The sequence below is a fragment of the Morone saxatilis genome, unplaced genomic scaffold (genome assembly GCF_004916995.1).
Source record: "Morone saxatilis isolate NCDOM2014 unplaced genomic scaffold, NCSU_SB_2.0 Contig19, whole genome shotgun sequence".
Classification (NCBI taxonomy): Eukaryota; Metazoa; Chordata; class Actinopteri; family Moronidae; genus Morone; species Morone saxatilis.
Window position 1 is genome coordinate 10,432,609 of NW_023339751.1, and position 19,285 is coordinate 10,451,893.

General features: G+C 41.4%; 2 protein-coding genes across 2 annotated transcripts in view; one reads left to right on the top strand and one right to left on the bottom strand.

Annotated features, from left to right (window-relative positions):
- The window catches only part of LOC118329047 (metal transporter CNNM1), a 14,139-nt gene extending 8,399 nt beyond the window's left edge, over positions 1-5,740 (top strand). Inside the window, exons 6-10 of the mRNA XM_035662993.1 lie at positions 251-396; positions 910-1,153; positions 3,470-3,574; positions 3,842-3,943; positions 4,374-5,740. Of these exons, the coding sequence (XP_035518886.1) occupies positions 251-396; positions 910-1,153; positions 3,470-3,574; positions 3,842-3,943; positions 4,374-4,453 (677 nt within the window). The 3' untranslated portion in view covers positions 4,454-5,740. The remainder of the gene's footprint in view (positions 1-250; positions 397-909; positions 1,154-3,469; positions 3,575-3,841; positions 3,944-4,373) is intronic.
- A 1,181-nt stretch (positions 5,741-6,921) lies between these two features.
- On the bottom strand, positions 6,922-12,475 carry got1 (glutamic-oxaloacetic transaminase 1, soluble). Its single transcript, XM_035662933.1, has 9 exons — positions 12,265-12,475; positions 11,026-11,207; positions 10,819-10,942; positions 10,389-10,501; positions 10,185-10,289; positions 9,867-10,017; positions 9,322-9,487; positions 9,085-9,227; positions 6,922-8,182 (listed from the first exon to the last, which is right to left on the bottom strand). Exons 1-9 carry the CDS (start codon positions 12,371-12,373, stop codon positions 8,043-8,045), a joined length of 1,233 nt encoding a protein of 410 aa, XP_035518826.1. The 5' UTR covers positions 12,374-12,475; the 3' UTR covers positions 6,922-8,042.
- Between the last annotated feature and the right edge of the window lie 6,810 nt (positions 12,476-19,285).

The following is a 19,285-nucleotide window of genomic DNA, read 5'->3' on the forward strand; positions in this document are numbered from 1 at the left end:
TGGGGTGGTGGTGGGGCTTACAGAGCAGAAGGCAGCAATACTGATGCAGGGCAGCAGCAGCATTTGACAGAGCAGAGGGAGAGCTGAGAAATTTTGCAGCTTAAATAGACCGCCAGATTGGAAAGGGTGTTGTGTGTGTATAGCAGTGCAGCTCGGGTTGACTGCCTGAACTAACTCACAGGCTCCATTAGTGAATGTTTGTTTGTATGAAATACACAACTAACATGTTTTCTTCTTCTGTTCTGTTTAGGTCCGAGGTATAGTTCCCGTAGTAGCGGTCTGAACCAATCAGATTTATTACTGAGTGGAGGCAGTGTGGGTCAGCTCACTACAGGAGGAGGGGTCTACTTACCCGACTACTCAGTCCGACAGCTCACGGACCTGCAGATTATCAAGGTTACAAGCATAAACGCTTCCACACACGACACAAAAAACGTATGAAAAAAACATCAGCCACTGTTATTATGAACTCAATTAAATGTAAAATTCCCTGCACACTTGAGGTTAAAAAAAAAAAATTGGGAGCACAAGCAAGCAACTATACTTTTAAGCCCCTCCATTTAATCTTCGAAATTCCCAGAAAATGTGAACTCTTCCTCTGCTGCTGCGTTTGCCTTTGATATGTCCTAATCCCTGATTCTGACTGAACACAGACATCCTGTCTCTCGCTCTCCCCTGCATTCACCCTCTTTCCTTTAATCACTGAGGATAATTGAGTTCCGTTTCAACCATGAATATTTTAGCCCTAAATGATGGATGTGCCCTTTCACTTTACCTCTCCTCCACTTTCTACAGTACAGTCCATGTTCCATCCTGTCCACATGTACGGTTATATAGGCATAAAGGCGGCCGTGCATGCACACACAGATCTAATGCTGATGATAATACCTGCTTTCTGTTTCCAAACAGATCACCAGGAACCACTACCAGAACGCCCTCACGGCCACTAGAATGGACAGCTCCCCACAGACACCGGACCCAGTGGATCCTGATGCTAAAGGGAGGCCTCCGGTCCCAGAGGCCCGCTCACACAGCATCGCCCTCCCCCTCACACACACACACACTCGACTGGGGCTGGCACGCCTTGCACATCTCCATCCCCACGGTGGCCTTCGCAACACCTCCCAGCTCAATGAGAGAAACCGCATCGTTCGTAAGTAGTGTAGATGCTTCTTAACATTGACTGTACAAATTATGTTTATATTATTATGGTGGGTTGATTTAACTTGCTAAAATTATTTGTCAATTAATCAATCAATCCAAATGAAAATGTATCTGCTACAATTCTGATCAATCAATTATTTATTTTTCAAGCAAATATGCCAAACATTTATAAATTCCACCTTTTACAACGTGACTGCTGCTTTTCTCTCCAACTGTAAAAATATTTTTTACATTTTGAGCTTTAGGAAGTTTGGCCAGTGTCTAACTCTGAAATAATTTCCTTTGTGTGAATTTCAGTGCAGAGTATTTGAGTTCCAAGGTTTAAACACTGTTTTCAGAGGACATTTGACACAAGAAAAAAAAGCTGATGGAAACCGTTTTACAATGTTGGTCGACTTCAGTTTAGCATGAAGGCTGACACAAATATACTTTATAGACAGCCCTAATCTACATATTCATTTATTCATTCAACCTTTACTTTAACTCGAATACATTGAGGTAGAGACCCCATTTACAATATAGTAACAAATAAATAAATAAATACTAGGGCAGTGCACTAGCTCATCTGGTAGAGCTCACACCCCATGCACTCCTTACCGCAGCAGTCTGGGTTTGCTTCCAGTCTGTGGCCCTTTGTGGGATGTCATCCCCTCTTTCATTTCTTGTCTACCTTCAGCCAAAGGCACAAAATCCTGAAAAAATTACTTAACTAAATTAAATTACACAAAAGTTCCTAGGTCCCAAGAAATACAAATAAGTAAAAAATAATAATTTCAATTGCCCTAAGGAAAGTAGGTAAGATTGTTCTGCATGTTATGCCAGGTTGAAGGTGCACAGAATGAAAGAATGGATTTTCCAAGGTCAGTAAAAATATATATATATATATATAACTTCTTTGAGCATGTTCAATAAGGGCCGACATTAAAAGGCAGCAACAAAGTAATACAAAGGGGTAAATAATCAGGGCCTTATAAATAGAGAGAAAGAGCGCCACCCAACCTTAGCATACAGGTCACAGTGATGTGTATTAATTATCACCAGTAATAAATCTTAGTGCAGAATGATTGACAGCATCCAATGATTTCGGAGTTGCAGCTGAAACATGCATGTATGAAATGTCATTGTAAGGAAAGTTGAGACTTGTACTCTGTGGCTCTTTAGTAGGTGCACAATTCTTAGAAGTGATGATGAGAGTATATTAATCAATATTTTTGGCTGTGCTGTACAACATGAATTTAGTTTGATGTACAAACTGATTTATGGTAATATTGGTGATTGTTTCTGTCTTAATTCCCATGTCCTTCTCACCATGGTGTGGTGAGATGTCAACATGTGGGATAAAAATCTTTTAGTACCCGACATCACCATCTCCTCACACAGTGATCCTCCATTCCCTCTCAAACACATTTATTTCCCTTCTTAGCTTTGTGAGTTACTCCATAAGCCCTTTACTCAGGCAACATTTCTCAGTTTTATCTACATGTAACTGGTGGTTTCTGCTTTTGTACTCACTGTTAGTCTCTATGGATAAGAGCAACACCAACTCCCTGAAATGTAAATGATGATCTGGCTCCATGAGCCTCCGTGTGAATTTCACGATTCATTGTACTGGTAGAGACTTCTTTGAAGAGGATGAAAGGGGGGGTTCAAAGGATCAAACACACTGATTGGAGGGCTTTGTGGGCAAAGGGCCAAACCCTGTCTGACAGAAGACATACGTGATAAATGTAACTATTGGATACTCTGACTGGTCAGGGGCAACCTGAAAATTCATTATCTGATGACTGGCGGGTCCAATGATAATAAATCCTGTGAAAAAGTCCCAAAGACATTTATCAGTAAATAAATAAATCCATAAAAGTTCCATAGTGACTCACTCACAAAAGTGGTGCAAACGTGGCATCAACCAATCTGTATTGGTTTCAAGGCTTAAAGGATTTCCCACATACCATCTGTCTTACGCTGTGTGTAACACGCTACCCAGTTTGTGTGTGTTTGCGTTACTGTCATTAAGAAAAATTACTGCACAGATGGTTCTGTTGGTTGTCAATAATAGAGAAGCGTCCAGTTAAATACCGCCAGTTTTTATATTCAAACACAACACCACAGATTTTAGCAATTAAGTGGAATGGAAAACCTCATGCTTTTAACCCTGGTTACCACTCATATTTAACTTCTTACTGGACACTAAAAAAAAGCACTGACTGATAAAAACAAGTTCTCTACCTCCCTCTATAGGCAGAGCTACAAACCAGCTGCTGTTATGTGGCCACTTGGTGTGATTGGTCTAATTCTGTCTTTACAGGCAGTAAATCTGATGGGCAGAGGAGTCCCAACGATACTGTGTTCCTCCGTATGGATGAGATTCCCTACATCCATGAGGACCGACCGGAAAATCATGGAGAGGATGGTGAGTGCTGCTCCACCCACCCCAAAAACAGGCTCATGAATCTTGAATACTTTTCTTAGTTAAAACTCAAAAGTGACCTTTAGTTTGATCCTCTGTTTAATTTGTTTGTTTGTTCCATAAGATTTGAATCATAAGTAGTCACGATACATTGACTAAAACATCTACATATCACTGTAGGTCTGAAGGTTATTTACCCTCATTCACTCCATCTGTTTCTGCTGTATCACCTCCAACTTACCCTCTCGTCTCTTAAACTTCCTCCCTCAGATGTGCCTACAGAGTCTCAGCCATCCACTTCTCCCTTCATCAGCTCTCTGTCTCTGTCCAGCTCTGATGAGAACATTGGGAAGAAGCTATTGCGTAAACTGAGTGAGTGAGCCATTTGTCACGCTGAACACGATGCGACACTACACCCACACATACCGTCAGATGTGCGCAAACTTTTCTGTCAGACGCAGGAACAGTGCCTGGTGTATCTTAGCAACAGATAACGTGTCCCTCGCTGCAACCTACTCCTTCCGGCAGAGCAGATTCTCCAGATGCAATTGTCCCTGTTGGCTTGGATACAATATGACTCATTTACTTTTATTTATTCATTTGAGGCAGTAGCTGTGTTGCCTAGTGCAGCTGATGTTATTTCAGTTAATGGTAAATGTGAGGTTTAACAACAGTCCTGTGGGAGTTTTGTTCACAGTAAAGCAAATGTAAGGAGGAGAAAAGCAAGATGAAACAGTTTCAGCCAGGCATTTAAACCAGTAATGACTTACCTGAATTTCAGCATGTTCTCCTCTTTTTCTAGGTAACAAGAGGAGGAAAAAGTCTCGGGATGGAGACAAAAGTTTGGAGGAAGGTTCAGAGCAGCTGCCAGTGACGAGCTAGCACAGTGACACAGAGGAAGAGGGGTGAAGCGCACACCTTCTTCTTCTTTATCGTTCACTGGTTTTCCTAACTAAACACAACCATCCCTTCACATAATCTCTCACAGGAGATTGAGCCATTTTATCTGTTGTAGCCACCAGTAATACTCAGGTCCCCACTGGCACAATGTCCCACCTCTGCCTGACTTCACACCCTTAAAGTGGGACGGATCTGTAGAAAAAAAAAAAAAACTCATTGGACAAATCTAAACAATATAGTATTGGATTTATCTAGCCTTACACTGGACTGTATTGATCTCAGCAGGTTTTGTAGTAAACAGGGCAAAGCTTGTCCACCTTTTTATAGTAGCTCTATCCATAATGTTAACATTGAATCATGTCATTTGAGCCATAATGTGAACTGAAACAGCAGCATAGCTTGTAATTTAATAACAGACTCTGCCTGCACTTAATCTGGACTCTACACAATCTCTCAACAAGGTCCTTAGATAATATCTGAGCCAGCTTTGACCTTTTACTTGATCAAACAACGAATAGTATTTATTATTTATTTGTTATTATGAGGCAGTTCCCACATACTGAAAATGTTGTTTGCACAGGGAACTGTCCTAATGTTGCCATAAGGGTGTCGCCTACTGCCAAGACAACCTGACACACTAGCCCTTGGCTAAGAAGAAAAAGCCACCAGACAAGAGCACAACTTTTACACTAGATTAAAAGAACACGTTTATGAAAAGCCATAAATTAATTCTCAGCTTGAATGACTACTTATTGTACACACTGACCTCTCAGCAAGTCTAGAGGGGTATGCACGATTTTGAAAATACCCGTACTAGAAAATAACACAATTTCTTACCTGATTTTTATATAGCAGTGTCTGAATTACTAAAAGTGATTTAAAGATAGCAATATAAGTCATCTTACAAACTGTAAATGGCTTGAATTTATCACCACAAAACCCCACACCTGCATACATTCAGTAAACGCATCATTCCTACATAAATGCATGTGTCTTTCATACAGTCAGTTTGGTATGTCTCTTTCCATTAGAACATCCCCTTTTCTCTGCATATGTAGCCGTATGGACAGTTTTAGTGTTTCTCTCAAACAAACACTCACTTATCCACCTTTTCTCTTGATATTACCACCTTTAAAAAAATCATCAAACCCATGTTTGATTGCATTCCCTAGAAAACTTAGGAGCGATCAACTTCATACCATTAGCTACCATATTAGCCACTTTTCTATGTACAGTTCATCTCTCACAAGGTCGGTCACTAAAGCTGCATACACCATTTAAAAATAAGCTAGGGGTTGGGGGGGGGTGTGTCTTTGGGTCTCGAGATCCAAATTCTGAGTATTATTGACAAGGAGTAGTTGCTACCTGCATGTTTGTTTATGCTGCTTTTGCTGTAGAATTATCCTCTGTAGAAAGAAGCCTTGTGTTTCCATATGCATGCTTAAGTAAAGGGATGCATGAATAGGATGATACCAGTCTGCAGTAACTTCTCCCCACAGAGGTGCAGTGCACATAGGTACGATAAATACTGCAGGATAACAAAGAAACACAAAACAACAAGCCTGCGATTTTCATTAAAGGCCGTTTTTATGTTTTAACTGTTGCTATTAAGACACAAGGCGACCAAAAAAGCGTCCAAGTGTATCTACTGAAGAGGGAGGTGGAGGAGGCCATAGAATGCTGCTCGCCGAAGGAAACGTTTAAGCCATTGTTCTAGAAATCAGCTATTTACTGCAATAATGAAATGATTTGATCCTTTTTAGTGGCAGCTGCAGCTCAGGGTGGACTAAGCTGCTCTGCATTGTGAAATCTGGGCAGGTACACTGCTCAACAGAACAGAGAGAGATAGAGATATGATAGAGGAAAGCAATATGACGCACGCTGACGTCAAGCCACCACCTCCCTTCAAACACACACAGACACACACAGGTGGTGTTTGGGGACACTCAGTGATATAATTGATTCTGCTTGGTAAGGCTATGGAAGTACAAAGGATACTGCACTGCTAAGCTATTCACATTGACCCTTCTATGTACACAGAACATGCAGCAGGAAGTCTTTTGATCTGACAACCGACTCAGACAAGAGGATTTGGTGTGAATCAGAAGCTCTCAGCTGAATGCTGATTTTGCAGTTAGTTAACACCGATTTATATTTGTAAGGCTTGATAAACTGTTCGGGATAAAAAGGTACATTTTGTATTGTAAAACTCAGATGATTATATAAGTTACCCAAAGATATCAAGAGACAGGCTATATGATCTACACAAAGGATAATTAAATGACTGAAATATTTTTCTTGTCTACTTTGTTTTTTCTCCACCATTTATATTTGTCTACTATAAAGTGTGGACACTGCATTATTTTACTCTATGGTCACGAATGCCAACCTTATCATTAAACCCACATCAATTTTAACGTATGTGACAACAATACATACACACTGTTTAAAGTTATTTATTAGAGGAGTTCATTTATCTCATTAGACTGTCTGGTGAGGACATTTTCAGCTTGAATCCATTTTCTAAACATGACTAAACTTTATTGGTGTACTGTGCACAGTGATACGATATCAAACTGGTTGATCATTAGTGTGTTTGTGCCACTTAAATGAGGACCTTGCATAATAGTGCACTAATGCTACGAACAGACAATCATTGAGCAAACTCAACCTTCACTTGAGAGGTGCCCAACAGGACAGCAGAAAACAGAAGAGTACACTCGGAGCCACGAAACCTGTTCGTTCAGTGCCATTTGTGCTCCGCTAATACAGATTAAAAGTGAGGTAATTAGTATACCACCTTTGGGCGTAAGACAGTATCATTAATAAATTACATAGTTCAAGTTAAAAATATCTTCCTGAGAACACTCAGCTCTTGTTCACATTGCACCCAGCAATCAGTGCAATACTGCTACTTCATTCATGATAAGAGGTGGTAAATATTTACGACATTTACTACTTCCTTGCAATTAAAGCTACACTAAGTCAGTTTGGTCATGTTAATATTCTGTTTTTCAAGTGTTCTTAACATCGGTTAATCACACATGCTAATTAATGCAGGCTAAATAAATGTGTCATTAACACTTGGAATGGATGAATCATAACAGCGGGACAGAGGGAGTCAGCACTGCTGAGGTCATTGTAACACAGTCACAAATGTACTAACCCTCTCAAATGTCCTGGTAATGATATATAAACTAACAGTGCACTGCATGTAAAAAGTACACACACTACAAGTAGGAGACCAACACAAAGTAAACAGAGGTACAAATTATAAACACAATTAATTACTGTATTTGCTGTTCTAGCAGGGATTAGATAAAAGGATGAATATCTGTGCGTCTTTTTGTGCGTTCAGACAGAAATCGGTCCAAGATGCTAACCTAGCTTAGCACAAACACTGAAAGAGGGGGAAACAGGAGCCAGTGTGCCGAGGGCTGTCTGTACATTTGTGGAAACGAGAGTTTATGTTTGCTCCAGGAAATCTGCTGGATACAAACACTTTCCCTGGAATCAGTTGGCTCAGGGCTGGGCTGGAGGAAGAGCTGTGAACTATGGGTAGTGTAGTCTTCTACTGGACCATGGTGACAGCCTCGTGGATGGACTCAGCCACGTAGTCTATGTTCTTGGTGGTCAAACCGCACATGTTGATGCGACCACTGGCCATTAAGTAGATGTGTTTCTCCTTCACCATATATTCCACTTGTTTGGCTGCAGGAAATAGAGCAGAACCAGATTTAATTATTCAGTGATGATGTAAAGATCTTTGTGAGTGTCAAAGGGAAATATATCATGCAGTATTGTGAACAAATGCTAAAATACCTGAATGCTTAAAGTAGTGCACACTGAATTTGTAATTCTTCTGAGATTTGTAGAATCTAAATGAGTTTGGTAATTTTATGGGTTAGATTTTCATAGCTGTGGTGATCTTAGTATTAGCTTTTTGTTTTACAATGTTTTAATTTTCACCAGATTTCAAATAGTGTTTAAAGGCACTGGGGTTTTCCCCCCAAAATGATACAGTTGAGTTCAGCATTTCCTGTCCAATTGCAACGCTAAATATACTGGTTTCTATGGGGATGTGTGTGTGGTGGTTGTGCTGAGCTGTGTATGTGCCAGTAGGTTATTATAGTTCACTAAAACTAAACTAAAACCTAAAACTAGGTGTGAAAAAACATTCTAGTTAACCAAAATAAAAACTAGATAAAATTATTTTGTGTACTTAAAAAACTAAGTAAATGAAAATATAGGCAATGTCTTTAGTTTTAATCTTTGTCAGTTTGGTCACATTTATCAATACAGCAAGCATGAGGAGGCATTGTGCATATGTTTATTTGAGACTGTCTACATGACGTGTTTGTATTCTAATACCTATTCTGAACTTCTTACATCTTTCCCCTGACAAATGCCCTCTATATTATGATAAACATACTCAAACTAATACTGAAACTAATAAAAACTAAACATTTTTAAACAACAAAAACTAAACTGAAATGAGCAAACCCACTCTGGAAACTAACTGAAACTAAACTGAGTTGAAAACTAAAATTAAAAACAAACATAAATATAATTTTATTAACTGTAACAACTCTGAATATGGTCTTTGTACTCACAGTTGAGGCCTGTGAAGCTGAACATGCCAATCTGCTCTGTGATGTGGTCCCAGGTCCCTGGTGTCCCCAGAGCTTGGAGCTTAGCTTTCAGCTGAGCCCTCATCAACAAGACCCTGTCAGCCATGGTCTTCACGTTGTCCTTCCTAGAGTCAAAGACATAGAAAAGAGTCAGTAAATACATTTATTATTGTCATACCTCATGCAATGCTTTGAGTGTTCAAGATATTTTGTGCTGACCATTCACTAAAGAGTTCAGGTGAGTTCAGAGTGATGGCGACAATGCGAGCTCCCTGAGATGGTGGGTTGGACCAAGTGGTCCTGACAATCTTCTCCATCTGGGACAGAATTCGCTTCAGGTTGTCTGCATCTTGAGCCACAACGGTCAGGTTGCCAACACGCTCATCTGATGGGACGAACGCGTGTCAAACATAAAACAATATATTTGCTAATTTATTTACAGAACCAGTCTAAACTGCTGCTGCTACCTTTTAGCAAACTGAGTTTTAGCTATCTGCTGTATATGTTGATCGTAAACAGTATTTTTTCATGCTTGAAAATACGACAGGTGTGGATTTAGATTATTCCTTTGTGCACAATTTCCACTCTTCAGTAAGTATGTGTATATACTTATATCGTTCACTGTATAAGTTCAATCGGTTTTTTAAAAAAAAGCAATGGTTTGTGAAGTACTTTGTGACTGTCATTGTGATTAAAGACAATACAAAGAATGTCACTGTATCACTGAAGTGATGTACACCTCAATGCACTCAGGGGTCACTCACTGTAGAGGCCAAAGTTCTTGGAGAATGACTGGGCGCAGAACATTTCAAAGCCCATGGAGACAAAGTAGCGGACCGCCCAGGCATCTTTCTCCAGACTGCCTGAGGCGAATCCCTGATAAGCCGAGTCAAAGAACACAAACAGCTTCCTCCTCTGGAAAAGAACAGGATAAAAGATCAAACAACCAGCACAACATGATAAACATTAAACATGCAAAACCATGTCCTGTTTAAACTAGACACTTAATGTGGGTGGAGATAGTTGAGACAACAGTTCAGACAATGTGTTTGTTTGATTGTGTCCATGTACGTGTATATTACCATCATAATGTCGGCGATCTGCATCCATTGCTCCTGTGTGGGGTCTGTGCCAGTTGGATTGTGGGCACAGGCATGCAGGACAAAGATGGAGTGCTCTGGACAACTCTGGGGGAAACAGAGAAGAGGAAGTAGTGTAAGCTCCTAATGGAAATGACTGACGACAAGAGTTAAGCAGTGCCAGAGTCCCTGTCACACACTGCTCACCTCCAAGTCTCCAAGGAAACCAGCCAAATCGAGGCCTCTGTTCTCTGCGTCCCAGTACTTGTATGGACGGACATCGTCAAAGCCAGCATTGGCAAATACAGCGTTGTGATTTTCTGAAACAAACGGCAAGAAAAACTCTGTGTTCTCATTTATTGCTTATACTTCCTCTAGATAAAAGTGTAAATACTGTTTTGTTAACGCCTCTCCCATACGAACTGATAACAAATCAAGATCACTGATAAGATGCGACGGTTATTAATATAACACTCTACTGACATCCTGAGTCTAAAGTCTATGGTGAATCTATAGACCTCTCTGTAAAGGACTCAAAGATCAAAGTTCTTGAATGTGGAGCAACTTTCTTAAGGGAGCGTGTTCATTTTCACTATGTGCTGTTCCGCTGTTTGTTTGCGTGCATGCGTGGGTGTACCCCAAGTAGGTGCGGACACATAGACAGGTGTTTTGGTGTTGTTGTTTCCATTGTAGAAACGCCTGAGAAACTCTGCGCCCATCTTCAAAGCACCTGTACCACCCAGACACTGGACAGCCCCCACCTGTCAGTGACAGAAACAGACAGTTAGTTTAAATGTAAATAGATTCAAAACTGAAACATACTTCGGTCTCTTACTACACACACCCTGTCCTCCTGGATGGCAGGACTGTCGTCTCCCAGTGCAATCTTGGAGGCTGAGGATCTGAACTCAGGCAGGCCCAGGATGGGCAGGTACTCGTGGTTTAGCCTGTCATCATGCACAATGATCTTTTCCACCTTTTTCACCACTGGCAAAACCCATGGCTGGCCTTCATCTGTCCGGTAGGCTGCAAGGAACAATTTAAGGAAACCAATATTATTAAAAAACACTGAAGGAAAGAGATATAATTAAGTATGAGTTTTAAGCAATGTTAATAACCCCTGAATTAATCTTTTAATGTACATGACATTGCGCGGCCTACATTTCCCAGCTGCCCAGTGGCTGATGACCATCTGTAGCACTGTGTCTTGCAGAGAGAAGGGGATTAAGCGGCCTCAGCCTCCTGTACTAATCATGGGGCCGAGGTAGCTTCGTCTTGCCGTGCAGTGCCACTAACACACCTCTTCCTTTGCAATGTAAGCAGCAAGGATTACTACTTTTAATAAGCTTAACACTGAAAACAGTTGTACCGAAAACTGAAATGTGCCATTTGCTCGTTCTAGGAAAGAAGCAGGACTAAGCCATACATATTTAAACTCCTGCAAATAGCTTGTTCTTGTAGCATGAGGGAGCAGTAATCCAATCCACCCCCCCAGTACACACAGTGAGAGGTTATTATGCAGCAAGAATGACACGGATAGGAAGCCAGCTATTACATAACAAGGATGCATATCAACAGAGCTGTAATCAGTAATTGGTGTGAAAGGACTAACCAGAGCATGGATAATGGATCAATTGTATTTACTCTCAATAGGGTGTGATGAAACGGAGTCACACTGTTCATGTCAGTCAGAAAGTAACGTTAAAAATGACACCAAAACAAGACATTTTAGAGATACCCACAATAACTACATAACAATACATTACAGGTGTTACGACGAAACGTGTGACCCGTCAGATTTTGTGACATTACAGGAAAAAAAAAGACTGGTTTAGTTCGCTCATTTATTTATAATTTGTGACCGTATTTAAATACTATTACATCCAAATGTTTATTGTTACACGTATTTAAATGTATACCTGAATATTGTATTATTTGTTTAGCAGAATTTGTGTCACATTTTGAATATTTTGCACCTCGCTCGCTTTGTTAACTAAGCCCCATTAGCTGGCACTGGCTGGCTGGTTGCTCTAGGATACCGTTACCAAGGCCAACAGTGTGACTGTCGCTCGGACTCACTTACCTCCCACTCCGAGGTTCACCTTCTGGGGGAACTGGTCGTTACTGAAATCTTGCGACAGCTTGAAGACAGCTACAGGGGCTGCTTGTGGGACCTCACTGAACACCGACATAGCTGCTGTTTCTTTGAACCGGAGACTGTGGCGACAATATGCGACAAGCGGTTTACCGAGACAGCTAACGGGACTGTACAAGACTTTCACCTTCAACTTGGATTTGGGGGGGATGTAAAGTGGGAGTGAGCGGATTTTACCAATAGAAATCTAGTCGTATTTGCCAAACCAATCCCAGCCCCGATCCTGGTCAGGTCAAAGTTCAATAAAACACACGCACAGGGGCTGTTGACCAATGAATACCTCTGTAAGCGTGACTGACAAATGTCACAACAAATGTGTAGCGTTGAAAAGAGGGTGGTTCACAAAGTGTGTTGCAAGACATGATTTTGCCACAAGGTGGCGCCACAACCTTGTTAAAGATTGTATCAGGAGCTTCCTAGTAGGCACTGACCAGTTGATTCATAAATTGTTTCTGCTCTTCCATTAAAAACACATACATAGGGAATGCAATAACTCACAGGGAAGATTTAATTTAATCTTTAACAGTACAAGCTCTGGTTCAGAAGGCCAGGCTAGATATATCCCATTATAAATGTTAACTTGAACCCCCAACTGAGCGGGCTCGGGCTCCACACTGTTTGAGTGAGTGCATGTTAGTCTGTGTAAATGAGTATGTACAAGGATTTCCATCTGTTCTGTCCTGAAGGCCTCGGCTGAGCTGTGGTGTAAACACGCTGGCTCCTCTGTGCTCTCCCCACAGCTGTCTGCAGGAGCTGAAGTGGTTGATAAATGAGGGCCACTCCAGCCCTGTTCTCCCCTACCAGGAGCGTGACTTTGTTGGAAAGCTTTTTTCGGGCCACACTGGAGACAGGACAGTTTGAGGATTTGAATGTTTCTGTCTGGGAAAGAAAGGGCTGTTGTATGGTTTGTTGTGGTTAAACTAAAAAACAAAGTGATGGTGAAATGCATTAAGCCAGTACCAGCCTAAAATAAGTCGTACCTTATAAAGCCGGTATAGCTTCACACTAGAAGGCTAGTTTTTTTTTTTACATTCATCTGCTGAAGGGTGCTCACTTTGATCCCAGTTCAACATGTGACCGTATGGGCAGGATTTTGTTACACCACAACTAGCTGGGAAGCCAGGCGAGGCCCCGTATGCGATAAATATGCAAAGTACATTGAGAGCAATGAAGCCAATGAAGCTGATTATGATTGTGAAGTGTGATGTGGAAACTTGAAGTCTCACATTAACAGAAAAGTAGGCATTTTAGTGAATTAAGAGACATATTGTGTCCAGCAGGTAATGGTTTATACATTTGCATGGTCATAGATTACAGATTTTTCAGTGAGGGAGAAGGAATAATGTATTTTTTTAAAAATAAATTAAAACTACGTAACTACACAGAGTATGTGTCTTAAAACATGCCTAAAGGGGTTCTTTAATATTTTATAGATCAGTTTTAAATCTGCTTGCTCTTAATATTTCGGTCAGCGAAAAAAGAGGCGCAGCGTTTGTGTAGTTAAAGCAGCACTAATCAGTGTTTCTATACTAACAATGGGTGAAATGACTACATGTAATGTGAAACAGGTCACTCAACTCTGGAGTTCCCCCTCAGATGTACAGGGTGTTTTTTGCATTATATGGCCTGCAACCATACTGTCTTGGTTCAGTCTCAATACTATCATCAGATAGCTCTTTTCAGTAACAAATGAAGATATTTTTTCTCAGCAATTGGTGGAAAACAACAGAGCAAAAAATAAAGTAAATACTGGATTTAGAGTCATCAGGTGAGCAAAAAATACAACTTCAAATGAATGTGAATGTGTCTGCTGGAAGTGTAAAGGTGATACTATATCAATGTTGTGTTTAAATCTTATTCTATTGCCCCCAACAGCATAAAAATGAGCACTGCTTGAAAATCAGTGATTGTGGAATTCATTCATGGTTAATAAACCATTGAATAATGCTTTAATCTTAGTAATATACCATTAACACAGACAACTTTTTAGGTTGTGAGAAATTCATTTGGCTCCTAATTCTGCAGCTGCAATGATAGGGTGTTGATACGCTGATCTTAAACCTGATAATATGAAGCTTACAGGAAACTAGTGGGACAGTTCAATGGTGTGGTCTTCCTGATGAATTAAAGAGCAAGCTAACAAGACAAAACAAGTCTGCTTTTGGAGGATAAACTGGCCAAATGTATTTTCACAAGTTGTCCTTAATAATAGCTTATTTCTCATTTATAAACCATGAATAAATTATTTATTAACCATTAATAAAGCATCAGTTACGCCTTATAACCCCCTAAAAAAGTATAATTTATAAATGTGGTATATGTGTCCTAATACCAGCTATCACAGAACACTGAGTTACTATTTTCCCCTGCTGTTTTGTCCCAGATGTTACTCACTTTCCCCATACCTGGTATCACCCCCACCCATCTCCACGCTTCACTTTGACAGTAGATGTTTTCATTCTTTCCGACCAGGTGAGGGTGTCTCCTATGTTAGCTATCACTGTCAGCCCTGCAATTATGGGATTTGAGCTCCCAGAACAAGGCTCGGGGCCCAGGGCAGGGTTTGGTGTGTACGTACCAGGGAGGCCCCAGGACAACGGTCTGGGCTGTGATGTGATGTTTGAGTCAGAGCAAAGAGTGACAGGAGTAGCCTCTGGCAAGACAGTGCCTACAGGGGGAGTGTGTCACATCCAGATCAATGAGTTACTCAACCAAACATTCACAGACACCCTTCTGTGCATTTCTTTGACATTGATATGTGGAACATTTATTTTGGCATCTAGCAGTGTAATGCAAATATGACCCAGAAAAAAAGATAAGAGTAGTGCCAACAAGGTTTCTTTTATCGCAGTGTTTTCATTTTGCGTGCAGGTTAACATTGTTGCTGTACGTTGACACTACAACACACAAAGGCACACATTCAGGCACAAGACAGTCACATTCCAGCTGTGGTATCACTGAAACACAAACAGGAGCGTGTGCACACACACACTGCAGCGCATTCCAAGGGGGACAGTGCGGCGTTGCTCACATGTTGCGATGGCCTCTGTGTCTCTGGGTCAGAGAGCCGTGGTGAGTGACCACCTTTTTAGCTTCCCGCCTTGTTTGTTTTCTAAAGACAGTGTCATCAATTCTCTAACAAGGGACTAGACACAGCAACAACAGAGAGCACAGGACCTCCCTGTTGCTGCCTGTGTAGTCCAATGACTGATGGAGCATGCATGCAATAACACACATCAGTACTCTGTGCGTCGGACTACATTCCGACTTGTGTATTTGTGTGTATGTCTGTGCAGGTTTGTGTCTGTGTGTGCATGCCTTTGTGTGCTCCATTTGATATCATGACATGAAATCTGTTTTGGTTTTTTCTCTCGTGTAAGCCAACATTTACACTTTGCTCTCTATGTGCATCTGACAGAAAGACGTACTGCATGTACACCTGAGATTATAATGTTAGAACCTGTACGGGCAAAGATAATAAAGTGACAGTTACTTTCTTTAGTGTATTCAAATTAAATGCAAATTACATTTATCCTTTAATAATAGCCATAATTACTTTGGAAAATGCAAATTCTCACACATCCCATCAGTAATACATCCTTGGCTATTTACGTTTTAGAAGTGTAAATACATGAATGTTACATTGTTCCCACAGTTTTTCTTCAGTCTCTGTGCTGAGCTAGCTGTACAGGTAGCTTTGTGTATCATACAGACATAAAACACAGTAACAATCCTCTCATCTAACTTTTGGCACAAGAGCGAATCAGCAATTCCCCAAAATGTTGAACAGTTCCTTTAAATAATAATCAAAAACTCAATTTATAGAATCTATCTTGTTACAAAGTAAAACTACAGAACAGAAATAAACTGTAAAATGTCTGCTTCATCTTGCCGACTCATACACAAATCACATCTTTGATCTGAGATTTGACTTTGATCATCAATTTTGACGAGTATTGTAATATCTATAAAGGTCTGCTAATATGCTTATCACTCACTGCTTTTCACCGATATGACCTTTAACCCAAACGGCTGGGTGGAACCTCATACACAAGGTCTACAGTGTGCTTTTCTAATTGATTGATGTTGTCTTTTGGCCAACTCAGCCTCTCCAGACCTCAGCTTTATACAAATATGCATGCAAAGAAACAAAGACAGGAAGTGGAAGACTCATGTCTGAATTTTTACCCTGACTGCTTATTTTTTGCCCGCATAAAGCAAACTGCCACAAAAATAATAAGTGATGAGAAACCTGACTAGGTCTGTCATAATCTCTAATAATGATGGGATATTTTATTAATCCACATGGGGACAACATCTGATTTCATTCTGGCATTTACAGAGAGGGAGTCAGGGGTCAGGTTCAGCTACAGCACAGGGACTCAATATTTCTATGGGGAAGGATGCCTGCTAACACCGGGACTTGGATCAAAGTCATTGGGTTAAAGGAGAGTCTCCATGTTCTGTACGTTCAGTTTGAGCTACAGCTACTACCAACAGCCAGCGTCATCAACAGCAAGACAGGATTTTGAAACTGCATCGCTCAGTATTTTTTACAGTAATTATTTACAAAAAATGTACTTTATTCATGAGTAGTCATGAGTTTTGCCAAAACAAACTGTCACTTTGACGAGGATACCACCATAGTTGCTGGAGAAACAGTAGCATTTTCTCTCAAGGATGTTTACCTCTGGAAGCCAGGATGCATGCAAGCTTTTATTTTACAGCAACATTGTCTTTCCCAAGAGAGTCGTTATTGCCTGAGCTCCCCTAAGAGCGAGATGAACTTGATTCAACCTTTTGATATTTTTGATTCTTTCACCAGCTCTGGGCCAAGTAGGACAGAACATATGGCAGCGAGGGAACAGAGGGAACGTTCAAGGCCCACACATCCTATTCACTGGAAGACCCGCCTCCCTGCAGTGTCTTTATCTACATGGCCCGTGTGGCAGCCCGAGAGGATAAGCATATTTAGGTTGCATGTTTCCTCCCAAACTACATTCCCAACACCGTAGATCACAGACATTACAGCCCTTACATCCCCCTGTTAGCGCTCATATATACAAACACACACCTGCTGGGGCAAGGCCGTCTGGGAGAGAATTACTGCAAGCTAATTTATGACACCCAAGGGAGGGCAAAGGGCAGGGGACCCAGACTGGCCTGACCTCACTTCCTACTTTCATGGTCTCCAAGTTAGACCGTTGATACACAGAACAGGGGTTTGGTTCTCAAACACACCACCCTCTCACACTCTTTCAAACAAACTACCTAATTAGGGTACTTTTCCTAACCTGGTTAACACAATGAGTCCTGAGGGACTGTTGCAACATGCAAGTTAGCCATCACCTTAGACCCACCATTGTGGAATATTTGGCACTTTTGTAGCCGAAGGTAAGTGGGTGAGAACAGGGTTTTGCTGAAAATCTGGCCCCTGGGCTCGCCTCTGGCCTCCTCATTTCCTCCAGCGAGAAGGCGCTGTCATCCGTCACTCGGGCCCAGGCAGGGGCACAATAGCACAGTCTGGGTCCTGGCTACTGACACCATCACATGGGCTGCTGATAAGACTCACCTTCCGGGACACAGAGGAGCTGAGCCATTACTGACACACAACAGTTTGGTCCTATGCCATTCATATGACCATGAAATAAAAGGAAAAAGTAAAGTGCATTATGATCTACATGAGGCTAGCACAATCTGTGTGTAGCTGCGCTTTCTGCTATGTTTCCAAGAACTTTAAATCTTTGCGTCCTCATCACTTCCATGTTGCAATGTGAAAGATGCTGAGGGGAAAGGCTTTCCAACCCTAACAGATCTCTAATTTGGACTCACACACAACATGGAAAACCGCACAGACACACTTGAGTTAATCTATTTTCCTAATGTTACAATCTATTGTTGTTACTGGCTTATCATGACCACTGTAATACAAATGGATAGTCATACTTCAGTTTCCTCATCACACATCTAGGCTGTTATAGTAACGCCTGTAAACAACCAGCTCCTTTGTAGAAAGATGTTAAGTGCCCCTCTGCAAAGCTCTGTCAAGTCATAATAACACACATCCTCTCTTTCAATACACACACACACACACATATATGCTACTTGAGGCCTGTACAGCGCACCCACACACACTAGAGGTGTTGATGCTTTCTTTACACAGTTTACTACTGCGGTAAAACCATCAGATACCAATCGCCTCTTGGCTTTACGGGAGCAGGGACCACAGTGGGAAAGATAATTGCAGTCATTACCAAGTCATCAAACGTCCATTCTGGGCTCAGGGATCTTCTCTCTTTAGAGAAACCCTGCCAGTGGATTGGTTTTTATGGGCCTGCAAAGCACTGATAAGAGTATACACCTGTCACTCTGCAGAGAAGACACTGCTTCGACAGGTTAGCCTGCCAGTGATATGGGGAGAAAGAAGGGAACAAGAAGAAACATGTTCAGCACTGCCTGGCAAGGCACCGACTTTAAAGAACTCTCCAGAAAGTGAACTGAGAGGAAAGGTTGAAAATCTTTACTTAAAAGTAAACTTCTATTGAGTTGGTTGCTTCTTTCTAAAAATTCTCTTTGTTTTGTGTCCAACACAAATGTTTAGAGCTGTGCAGCGCATCCGTGCTGACCTCCGCCGCTGGGCCTGACCTTACCCAGCTTATCACGGTGATTCTGAAATGAAGATGATGTATTGGAGACTCCCATTCAGCACCCAGCGGCTCCTTGACACTTCTCTGGGAGTCTGGGTTTTGTTACAGGCAGGAAACAGACTCTTCCGCTTCGTAAACACGCTCCTCTGCGTGGCCACTTTTGGACTGCCGGTGGCACGCGAGGACCACTGGTGATGGTCAGCGAGGTTGCGCGCGCGCGTGGGCGTGCGTGCCTAGGGTTGAAAAAGCTAATTGCGCCATTAGCGTGCTAACCTGCGTCTATGACCCGTGACGCTTTGAAT